General features: G+C 40.8%; 1 protein-coding gene across 1 annotated transcript in view; it reads left to right on the plus strand.

The window, feature by feature from the left end:
- The window catches only part of SPTLC2 (serine palmitoyltransferase long chain base subunit 2), a 115,447-nt gene extending 105,136 nt beyond the window's left edge, over positions 1–10,311 (plus strand). The window contains exons 11-12 of the mRNA XM_080687720.1: positions 2,231–2,360; positions 6,306–10,311. Coding sequence (XP_080543846.1) covers positions 2,231–2,360; positions 6,306–6,425 — 250 coding nt within the window. The 3' untranslated portion in view covers positions 6,426–10,311. The remainder of the gene's footprint in view (positions 1–2,230; positions 2,361–6,305) is intronic.
- The last annotated feature ends 2,202 nt before the right edge of the window (positions 10,312–12,513 follow it).

The raw sequence follows: 12,513 nt of genomic DNA on the forward strand, positions 1-12,513 counted from the left end.
AGGATTAGGTATTTTGTCAGGGAAAATTGTCTTGGCTTCTTCATGTTAACATGTATTTGCTAGATATGCCATTGATTAGTAGATTCCAATTTGTAAAATATGTTAATTTGTTAGTCTTTCATTAAACATACATTTGAGTTTAATGCACTCTTCTGGAGGGTTGAGATAGATCAGCAAACAAAACACAAAAGTAAAAATTCCTCTCCCATGGAGCTTACGTTCTAGTGGGGCGACAGTCAGACAAACATAATAGATAAGTAAATTATGTCTCATGTGAGAAGGTGTTTAGAGCTATGCGAAATACAGAGCACATATGGGGCATTAAGCATGTCCTGTGGGCGGGCAGTTTACCGCATTAAATGGGGTGGTCAGGGTGAGCCTCAGTGGGAAGGGAAGATGACATCGGAGCTTAAAGGAGCAGAGAGAGTTAGCCACCTGGAGAAAGAAGCTTTTGTGCAAAGGCCATAAGGCAGGAACATGCTTAGCCAAGGGAAGAATAGCACGGAGGTGAGTGGAACTGAAGTGCATTGCCCATGAGGGCGAGTGGTGAGCCATGCGGTCAGGCCATATGATTGCATAATTATCAGAAGTGCAGATTGCACCAGCTTCTTTGGCTTGTACAGGGTGTGTATAATAGGAAGCCTTGTCTAGAATGGCTTCCAGTGTATAACAAAACCAGAAGACATTTGAAAAGCAAATATGAAATGAACCAATATAATTATTTGCAAAGTAATTACATGCAAAATTGTTCCAGAGATGGAAAATAATTCAGATTTGTGAATTTTGACTGGTTCTTAATTATAAAATTGGATAAGGTTTAATTGAATTAATTAAAGGAGTAAATATTTTATGCATCTTTGAATCCCCAGTTACTAACCATAGGCCCTGGCATTCAGAGGCCACTCAGTAATGTTTATTAAAGTGAATAGGAGGGAAAATTCAATCAGGGAACCTGGAAATACGGTGATTCCTACGATGATAATGAGGGAGAAATTGGGCAGAGGTGCTCACTGACGCAAAAAGAGGAGTTCAGTTTTCAACAGGAAGTCATTATGGGCAGTTGGCCTTGTGGCCTTCAGAAGCAATGGTGGAAATGAGCCAGGCAGAGGTTTAGAATTTTCCTCATTCTTGAAATGGAATTATCATGAATAAACTGGAAGAGTTATTTGATCTGGAAGACTGACTGAGTCTAGAATCCTTTCTTTAGAGAGGACTGTGTCTATTTTGCCCCAGTGAAGCTGACTGCGTATATCATAATTAAGACTTAGAGAGAGTGAAGCAGAATGGGAATAAGTCACTAGACAGTTTGGGAACATGAGCTGAAGATGCAGGCACTCAGGCCCTTGCTGCCACAAAGGAAGTACATCGAAGACTGTACTGGTGGTACTCGAGGGAGTGGGGACTGGCTGGCACTAATGTAATTAGTTGCTAATGTAATTAAAATGTGTGGGTTCTTTTTATTTTCAAACAAACACTTTAAACAACTAAGGGGAAAATTAAAAAAAGGATTAAAGTAAGTCAAAAAGAGGAAAAGACAAAGAACATAATTTAGTAAATATAACAGAATTTACATGAGAGTTAGAATTATGTTATTTAGACAAGATACAGAAGTGGAGCAAGGTCACATGCCACCAGGTTGCCTTGGGGTGGGGGGATAATGAGAGCTGGGTACTCACGCAGCTGGAGCCTGGAGATGTGCTGGCCTCACCAACACCAAAGGAAACCCTGAATTCCAGAGGCAGATTGATGCCCACCTCAGTCAAAGAAATGCCTGGTATTGGGGGCTTAGTGCTACTCGGCCATTCTACCAGCTGAAGTCCACGGTACAACAGATCCTTTGCGTCCTTAAGAGTCTTTTTAACTGCTAAGCCTAACATTTCAAGAGCCAGGTTTTAAACTCTAGTTCATTTTGAAGCCTCTGAACCACTGTTAGATATCTGGGACACTTTAAGACCAAAATTGCAGATTACTTCAGACAAGCCCTATTAAAAATTGGTCTCTGCCAACTATTTTCTTCACCTTTGTGAAGAAAACCATTTGGGAGACAACCACTTTTGGACTGAGTAAAAAAAGTCTTTGTGAACTGTCCATGTTAACTTGAAGAGGAAATTCCTCCTAGAAGTCTCCAGCTCCTGTCACTCAGGAGTTTAGCTCATTCAGCCCTGCAGGACCTCTGTACTGTATGCTTTATGACTCTTCCTGGTTTCTTTTCCTTGCTTTCCCTTTGCAGCGCCTTTGGACGGGAGATGCTGAAGCGGAACATCGGAGTAGTTGTGGTGGGATTTCCTGCCACCCCTATTATTGAGTCCAGAGCCAGGTTTTGCCTGTCAGCAGCTCATACCAAAGAAATTCTTGATACTGTAAGTAGACACTTTAACCTTGGTATAAAATACCTTATACTAAGAGGGCCTGATTATCAGGTAAAATTAATTATTTGTTGATCGTGATGTTCTTTGAGCACCTAAGGTATTTACCAGTAAAATAGAGGAGGGAATATACAATGCTACTTAAAACATCGCTGTTTACCAAAAAAGAACAAACAAAAACCATTAGCATCACCCACCAGACCCTGTGTGATCATCGCGACTCTGGGGAATTTTCTGGTTTCATCTTGTTCCATGTCCACCCTCATTCTAACTATACAGTTCTCTTTCTACTCTATGTTTCTACTCTAAACCATCTTGTATGGCTTTTTGTCTGTAGGATTTTCTCTCTTGAGCCTTCTCTTATCTTTTCCCTGCTAATTCCTACTCATTCTTCATATCTCCACTTAAAGGAAACTTGCTCAAGGCTATTCCCAAACCCTCTTGCTTAATGTTTACTTGGAATCTTAATATTTCTCCTTAGGGCCCTAGCCAGTTTGGCTCAGTGGATAGAGCAACAGCCTGCGGACTGAAGGGCTCCAGATTAAATTCCAGCAAAGGGCACATGCCCGGGTTGCTTGCTCAATCCCCAGTAGGGGGCGTGCAAGAGGCAGCCGATCAATGATTCTCTCTCATCATTGATGTTTCTCTCTCTCCCTCTTCCTTCCTCTCTGAAATCAATAAAGAAATATATATTTTTTAAAAAAGATTTCTTCTTAGGGAATTATTCACACCTTTCATTGTTTATGAAAATACTCCCCATTAGATAAGTCTTGAGGATAGGAGCTAAGTCTGTTTTGCCCATTCTCTATCCTAAGACTTAACACAGTGCCAGGCACATTTATGATAGCATTCAAACATTGCTGAAAGAAGATTTAAGTAAATGGAAAGACATCCTGAGTTTGTGAATTGGAAGATTTAATATTGTTAAGATGGCAGGCAGTACAGCAAGATCCATAAATCCAATGTGCAATCCCTATCAAAATCCCAATGGCTTTCTTTGCAGAAAATTTAAAGCAGAACTTTAAATTCATATGGAACTACAGGGTCCCCAGATAGCCAAAACAGTATTAAAAAAGAAAATTGATGTTGGAGGACTCAGAGTTCCTGATTTCAAAACTTACTACAAAGCTAGAGTAATTCAAAACTGGGATTCTAGTATACAGATATACCTATAGACCAGTGGAATAGCATTGAGAGAAATAAACCCAAGCATCTGGCTAATTAATTTTCAACAAGGGAACCAAAGCTAGACAATGGGGAAAGACTAGTCTCTTCAACAGATGGTGCTGGGCAATTGGATAACCACATGCAAAATGATAAAGTCGGAACCCTACAGCATGGGTGAACTTAGAAAGCATTATGTTAAATGTAAAAATCCAGACACAGGACCACATTTACACAAAATGTCCTGTATAGGCAAATTCCTAGGGTCAGAAAATAGATTGGTGCCCCTGGCTAGGTGACTCAGTTTTGAGCGTCATCCCGTACACCCAAAAAAAAAGTTGCAGATTCAATTCCCGGTCAGGGCACATACCTAGGTTGCAGGTTCAATTCCTGATCAGGGCATGTATGGGAGGCAACCAAACAGTGTTTCTCTCTCTCTTTTTCTCTCTCTCCCTCTCCTCTCTCTAAAATTAATAAACATATTGAGGATTTTTTTTAAATTACTCTTTAAAACTAAGAAAGAAAAGAAAATCGATTGGTAGTTATCAGTACTAGTGGCAAGGAAGGAATGAGGATTGATTGATAGGAGTATGAGGTTTCTTTTTTGAGGTGATATGCTTTACAATTAGTGATGAAAGTTGTACAACTCTGAATATATTAAAAGCATTGACTTGTACACTTTCAAAAGGTGAATTTGTGGCATGTGAATTGTATCTCATTAAAGTGTTATTTTAAAAATAAGAAGGGCAGTGCTATTGCCTCAGGAGCCCAGCTGTTCTAAAATACTCTTATTAAAGGATCACATTCAACCCTATAATTAACACTTTTTTAACTAAGAACCCATCTTACCCTGTGATCCAGAGGTCTGGTGTAGACGATTTGTTAACAAATGGTGGTCCTTGTAATGGTTCCTTATTTCTAATCTAACCAGGTAACCCCACATAATAGCAGGCAGTTTCTAATTACAATTTTACCTTTTATGTAAATAAAACTTGCTCATCTGAAATATTTGGTTTGGGATCAGAAGAAATTTTGTTATCTAGATCCCTTTAGGCTACTGTGGGTTTATTCCTGTCTCTATTCATTTTCTTTTTTAAATTGATGAAAAAATATTAAGTTCTTCTGAAGTTTGAGTTCATAAATGTCCTTTACTCTGTGATCGTAGTAAGTCATGTGTTATTTTAAATTTAAAAATTCTATATCAAAGGTCAGGAGCATAAATGGCTAATGTGTTATCCCAGCTGAAATTCAACCTTAAATTGTTTCCATATGGAGCTTTCAATTAAGCCTCTTCTCAAAGGTACCACTGTTCTGACAGCACATTGAAATCTAGCTCTTACTTGCTTTTTGTATCTTTCACATTTGGAGTGAAGAATGTTTTATCTTATGCTGGAATAAATAAGGAATACTATTAGTGGGCTTTCCCTCTCTACAAACACTGATTTTTTAAAAGTTAAACTTAAGGATCAGTAAATGTGTCTTTTTACTAATAATGAACTGATTCCCTCTTCTGAAGTAGAAGGTGTACATTTTTACATGTTATAACCATAAGAGTGAGCAGAAGATGTAGATGGTATGATGGTATGCAGAGAGTTACAGGGCTTCTACTGCCCACCTTACTGTTTTTTAATCTAATGAGATGGTGCCATAGATAGAGCCATTGTCTCCGAAGCCAGGTGCATTCACCCCAGGCTTGTTATTAGACCCGCTAGGTAAGGGGGAGTGAGTAACAGGGCTGCAGAGCTACCGTGAATTGAAAACTGCATTCTTTGACCTGTGCCAGGTTCTTTTATTAGAAAATCTTAGAATCTAGGATTTGAAACATTTTTCTGTCTTCCTTGAATTTTTCTGAGATATACAGGGGGCTTAGAGTTCCCCTATCCTTGCAGTAAATTTTTGAGAAATTCTGAACACATCCCTTTCTTATATTGGAATTCTGTTTCGACTGTGTGTGCTGTTTTTTGGAAACGTTAACTCTGTGAACTCTGATTCATATGTTCCTGTATGTATATCATACTTCAAGAGCTTTTTTCTTCAATACACGTAAGAGACCATACATACATGGATTGCCGCTACCAGGTAGACCAGTGTAGCAATCAAGAAGACTTTGCATTTCATAGTTTGCCTTACTGTTTGAATTGTTTTATACGAAACCTATTTTCTTTGAAAAATAAAGGTCTAATTTTACAGGAAAGAACATTATACTGAGACAGAGTTTTGATGGGAAGATGAGATAATCTCCCAAGATTGGGGTTCTGGAGCTCAAAACGAGCTCTGTCCTTTCCCTGCTCCTCCCTCACCTGCAGCACATTCCTCACCCACACCATCTCCTCCTCACGTTCCCACTTGTTCTTACTGAGTCAGGGCAGCAGTCCACTTTGGGGACTTTCTCCATCTTGCATCTGGGAGGCATCTCAGCGCAGACTTCTCGTCAGTTTTCTAGAGCATGATACTGGAAAGAGTAAGCACTGAAGTATAAAAGGAGAGGGAACACATTGTGGCCGGCCTGGCAGGTCCAGGGCACATGTTCCTTTTCCTGCCAAGTATAACATACAGTGGTGAATTATGCCCTTTATCCTGAATACCTGCTATTCACAACCCATTATTCATGGTCAGCCCCACGTTCTTGCTCAGAAAGCAGCTCTTTGCACAGCTGCACTGTGGTCCGGCCCAAGTAAATGCACTGGATGCCAACATTCCCACCAGAAGTTGGGAAGCACTGGCCACTCCTGCAGCCCCTGGCTCTGACCACCTCTGCTCTGTCTTACGTTTCAGGCTCTCAAGGAGATAGATGAAGTTGGGGACCTACTACAGCTGAAGTATTCCCGTCACCGGTTGGTGCCACTGCTGGACAGGCCCTTTGATGAGACCACATATGAAGAAACAGAAGACTGAGCCTTTTTGGTGCTCCCTTACGGAAACTCTCCCTCACCCAGGACAGTGTGTGGCCTTTCTGAGCCAGTTCCAGGAACCACACTTCTGTGGCCGTCTCACGTGAAAGACATTTTCTCAACTACTGACGGTGGCCACCTCCACTCCAAATGGCATTTTGTAAATAGGAAAAACTGCTCCACGTCTTCCTTTGCTGCATTTCACCTTTTAAAAAAGGTGACTCACTTTGCTTTTTTGTCCATTAAAAAATGTTTTATTTTATAACTATCCTATTTGTGAAATCACGCTGACCCTAGCCTGTCTCTGCTAACCACGCAGGCTGTTGCCCTCTCCTAGCCGCCTCTCAGCTTTGGGCCCATCCTAAGCTGCCAGCCTGGCATCACAGCCTCGAGACTCACCTGGCCCCCCCTCCCTCGGGAGCAAGTGCCTTCCACTTACTTCCACTCCAGATCCCGGAGGTTGCCAACCTGGGAATCCTTATTCAACCAGTCAAGTAATCAACCAAAGTGTTCTGCTTTTAGTCTTAAGTTTAGCCTTTTAAGAAAAACAGAAAATGTTAACACTGCTGAAATTCTCCCTCGTTGTGTAACTCCCCCTGGTCTAGAGCCTCCCAAGGCGTGGTCTTATTCCATTTACTGGAATGGAACAAGGATTTCTTCGTTCACCATCAAATATTTCTTCATGATGGTCACTGTCTGGGGGTCTGTCCAATTTCTGGATTCTTCCCAAGCTCTAACTTAATGCCCCCACCCTGATCAGACCTCCGTGGTGAAGCTGACTCACACTTCACAATTCTGTGTTCAAAGCTGCTCCTTGGAGTATGTGCAGTCCTGCTGGGTGAGGGGCAGGGGCAGCTGGAAGAATTCATTACTACTTGCAGAACCAAACTGTCTGTGGTTTGCTCCTTAATGCTATCTGCTTTTCAAAATTATGATGGCCTCTGCCTGGGTCTGGGTCCAGGTTAGGATTTAAACTGATAAAGGGAAATGTTGGTAAATCCTCTGCTCAGAAATCATTTGTCATGTTCCTATAAGGATTAAAGTTATTAACTTGCCCTTTTTAGAAGTTGGCCCATTTAAATATCACTCTTCTGAGTGCTGGTTCTCTTTATTCTTGATGTCTAAGACAATTCTAACCTGACATCAAGGGTTTAGTCTCCCTTGCCTTCCATTACCTTCTCTTCTTTTAAAGAAATTCTGAACACATATCTCTATTGACTCTGTTTTCATATCAGGTAAGGGGACTTCTTTCAGAGAGTTTTATGCTGCTTGACCAAAGAACACATCTGAAAATCACCTTGTTAAAGTTCTTTTTTTTTTTTTCTTTCTGTTAACCAAAGCTTCAGTGAAAAGAACTTTTGACTCTATTCTGCCCAAGATCAGCTTGTCTTTTAGTAGCCATCAGGTATGATAGGGAAAGATTGAGAACCAAATGGAAAAGAATCCTGTGAAAGTATTTTTGCACATCTCTAATTGTGAAACCACTCCTTTTATTGGTAAGAATTCTCAATCCAGATTCTCTTGGGCATCTTATCATCAGCTGTGGTATGTTTGTGCTAATACGTGTAGTGGAGGATGTATGCAATATTATTGTTTGTGAAGTTTTGTTTTCATGTCTCAAGTTGTCTTTGGTCACTCTCAGCATCTGAGAGCCTTAAGTCCTTGAAATGTTCCAAGGTTTCATTTTACTTTTTTAAACAATAGCAAGGGGTGAGTAAAAGAACCATGTGGATATGCGGGGACTATACTTAGCATGTACAAGCTGCAGTAAGAAAGAAATTGTGGTGACCAAGTAACTCGTCCTGTAAAATAAAGTGCATTGCTACCCTTTCCTGCATATCTAATGTCTCACCCTAGAACCCCATAGAGTAACAGGTGGTTTTTGCACTGCAGTTACTATGTAGTGGTGTAGGGTTTGCAAAAGTCACAAACTTAAGCAATGAACTTACCTGCTAGTCTTTATTTTGGCTTGCATGAAGTCAGTGCAATATAAAATATCAGTTAGTATGGGCATTTAAAAATATATATCACTTTGCTGGCATAAAATTATTTCAGTATAAAAGTAGTTAAATTACAAGTTTATTTTGAAGAAACAAAAGTCCTATGATCTATTCAGGACCGCTGCTTTCCAGAGGACAAAACATTATACATGCTGGTTGTCTCTTCTTGAAACTGTAATATAAATCTAGGATCCAGTCATATAGCATATAGCAAGTATCATTCTTGAACCAAGCCCTTGGGGAAATACAAGTGTATGTACATACAGTCCTTGAGAACGAGTCGAAATCTGGGACATGTAAGTATTGTTTAGTACATGGTTTAACAGGGCCAGATTCGAGAATCTGATGGGATTCAAACAGGCATCAGTTAACCAAGACTACCAAAGCTGATCATCTGAGTTAATCAATGCAAGTGTGACTCAGCCTTATCACATTTCCCCATCTCTCTATTTAGCATTCTTGATCCATTTCCGGTTTAGGAGACTTTCCTGCAGATTACATCAAAACCCAGGAAATCTATAATGAGGGGACATCAAAATCACACACAAAGAATGGAGCAGATAGCAGATCATCCTCCCACCTTTGCCCTAGAATGTGATGTACATTGTAAAGCAAGGAACTATGAGAAATGCTCAGGGGCTTGAAGCACTTATTCAACTTTTTGCTTTGCTTTGGAAATTTTCTTCTCTATTTAAAACATCCTAGTCTCCAGAACCCCAAAGTCTCTATCTTAAACTTTGATGATAGGCTGAGGATTTCAGATGGTCAAAACATGCTTCTTCCTCATGTAGTCACGTAAGGTGGACAGAATATCCTTCATAACTACTGATGACTGTGTGTGCCTAATGCCCTTTCAGAGGCCAGGGAATTGGATGGTCTTCCCATGGTTTGTCTCTATACTCCCTCCCTCCTGTATTTGGCTTTTCTTTCTTTCTGTTACTGATTTTTAGGATTCCACAGGCAGTGAAGAAAAAGGATTTGGGGGGATTCTTGTTTTATTAGACTTCATAGGGATGTGGCAAAACCTGTCACCTGGTTCTCTTGTGTAGAGAATTGCTGTGTCCTAACTCCCAGGGTGCCTCCTGGTGTTCTAGGTAAGCCAAAATGGATTCTAATCTCTACTTGCTAAAACCCATGTGGTTAGGCAGTGGGGAGAGTAGTGGTTTTCCTTCTGTCTACCTTCATGAAGATCCAGAATTGGAGCATTTCACACGGGTAAAATCAGCATAGCCCAAAGGGATTGTGAAGGTTGTAAAAGTCAAAAGATTCTTCTAGCTGTTGAGCAGCTGTTTGCTTAAATGCAGCCCCAGAACCTATAGATGTGCTGCTACCTGTTTATCATGGAAGCTCAGTGCCCAGCAGGCATCTTAACCCATTAAGCCAGTTAACGAAAACACTTCCATGTGGAGGAACGCATGTCCATTCTCTCCTCAGCTTTATCCTCATGAAATGTAGTGTCCAGGCTCCTAGTCAATTGCTGTGTGCCCAGATAGCCAAATTAGAAGGCTGGCTTCCTGCTTATCTGACTGAAGAAATGCTAGGACTAGCCAGTGATCCATTTGCTTTTAATTGTATGGAAAATGCTCTTGCCCCTTTTGTCGTTTCCAGTGACCTGTATTCCAAGCATCTTTTGCTATGGAGTGAGTCTTTTCTAGGGAGGAAACCAAAGGGATTAGCTGGAGCTCCTATTGAAAGTGTTTATTCAAATCTTCTGTGGTGAGTCTGCAGGTATCACATTCCTAGTCCACTCTTGGGAGTGGCTTGGTTGGGGAGCTGTGGGCAAGGTCTTGCTTACTGCATAGTACACATGAAAAATGGCCTTAAACTGTGATTCTTTGTGGTATGATGAGATATAATAAACTGACCCTAAAGAATGCAATGGCTCTTAAACTGCAGTTACTGTGTTTTTAATGAAGCAATACCCAAAGCTCTGTTCTTTTGGAGCAGTGGTGGGGAGGTTAAATGAAAGGTAAAACAAGAGCAGTACCTTGAAGGGCTAAGTGTCCTGTCTTGCTGCCATCTGCATGGATAAGTGGATCCCTCCATGTATGTGGAGCCTTGAGCCAAGTCACAGTCTGCTTTTTCCAACACAATTCCCAAGCTTCTTGTGCAAAAGCTTGGTCCCTTGGTTCCAAGGGAGTGTGGGACCTGTCACGGACTAGGGTGGAATGGTAACTTGTCTGCATGCTAAACATTAGGTCTACTTCTGTGATGTTAAACCAATGGTTGGAATGACAAAAGTCATTCTTGATGGTTCTTCACAGGATACTGGTAAAATCATGCTCAGTCTCGATGATCCCTCTCTGTATAAAAGTAGCTAACATTAAGAGAAGGGGAAAGAGAAAATAAGAATAGAAAATAGCTTATGGGGAGCTGAGATCTTAGTTGGCCCATATTTTTCCGCTGACCAATTTGCCTGTAACCTGGAATTTGCAAGAGGTGCTGTGATAACCCCTCTCCGTTCTGCAATGCTCATATAATCTGACAAACTGAGAGAAGGGGAAATTCAATAAAAATGTAAGTGATGTTAAAATGTCCCTCTTTCTTTCTCCCTTACCCCCATCTCCCTTTTTTGCCAAGTGATTTTTTTTTTTTTTTTTTACTTTGTTGAATGACTGGGAAGCTATAAATAGTGGGTTGGGATAAGTGCATGCGCTTTAAGAGTACATGTTAAGAACTTAAGGGTATCAGAGGGGAGGGGGGTTGTAGGGCGGGTTGAAAAAAGGTGAAGGGATTAAGCAAAAAAACCCACAAAAAACTCATAAACACAGACAGTGTGGGGATTACCAGAGGGAAAGGAGGGTGGGGAAAGGCAGAAGTGGATAAAGGGAATAAGTGGTGAGGGAAGGAGACTTGACTTTGGGTGGTGAACACAATACAATATACAGGTGGTGTATTATATAACTGTACGCTTGAAACCTACATAATTTTATTAACCAATGTCGCCCCAATAAATTCAATAATTTTAAAAACTGAAGGGGAACTACTTAAGATAACTTCAGCGGTCGCCAACCGGTGGTCTGTGAGGTCCGAAAGGTTGGTGACCGCTGCTTAAGAGTCATCTCATGCAAATATTGGTTTGCCCCAATAAAATATTCAGAAAGTTACATCTGCCTTTATTCATCAACCAATAAATGTTGGGTGCTATTTGCATGCCAGGCACTGCACTGAGCATTACCAATAACACAGCAAACAACTAGATATGGTTCCTACTTTCTAGTAAACAAATAAGCACATGAACATATATATCTTTTTACAAACTGCTAAGTACCATGAAGGGAAAGTAAAGAACACGGTAAAAGATTGTCACCAGGGTCTGGTTTAGACAGGGCTGAGACAGAAAACGTCTCTAGGGAATGGAGGACTTGAACGACAGTATGGTTGGTGCTCCCTGAGCAAAGGGGAGATGATGAGGTGGGCTGGGGAGTAGGTGGTGCCAGCCTGCTGCACTGGACTGTCCTGTGCACTAGGGAACACTAGGGAAAAGTTTAAAGCATTGGAAAAGATCACTCGCTTTATGTTGTTGTTTTTTTTAACCCTCACCCGAGGATATTTTTCCATTGGTTTTTAGGGAGAGTGGAAGAGAGAGGGAAAGACAGAGAGAAACATTGATGTGAGAGAAACATATCGATTGCTTGCCTCAAGCATGAGCCCTGACCAGGGCCCGGGTGGGGAGGAGCCTACAACCAAGGTACGTGCCCTTGCTCGGAATCGAACCCAGGATCCTTTGGTCTACAGGCTGGCACTCTATCCACTGAGCCAAACTGGCTAGAGCACCATTTTTTTTTTTTTTTTTTTGTAGGCATTGACAAGTTGATAAGATTTATATGGAAATGTAAAGGACCTAAAATAACCAAAACAAAATTTTGAAAAAAAAATTACACTACCTGATTTCAAAACTCTACAAAGCTGCAGTAACTAAGACTACAGTTGGCATTAGGATAGCCGGGTAGAACAATAAAACAGACTAAAGTTCAGAAATAGACCCACATATATATGGTTAATGGGTTTTTGACAAGTGTCAAGCTAATTTAATAGGGAAAGTAAGTACAGTTGGTTAACGAATGGTGTTGGAACAGCTAAAAATCTAGG

Source organism: Plecotus auritus (assembly GCF_963455305.1).
Source record: "Plecotus auritus genome assembly, chromosome: 1".
Lineage (NCBI taxonomy): Eukaryota > Metazoa > Chordata > Mammalia > Chiroptera > Vespertilionidae > Plecotus > Plecotus auritus.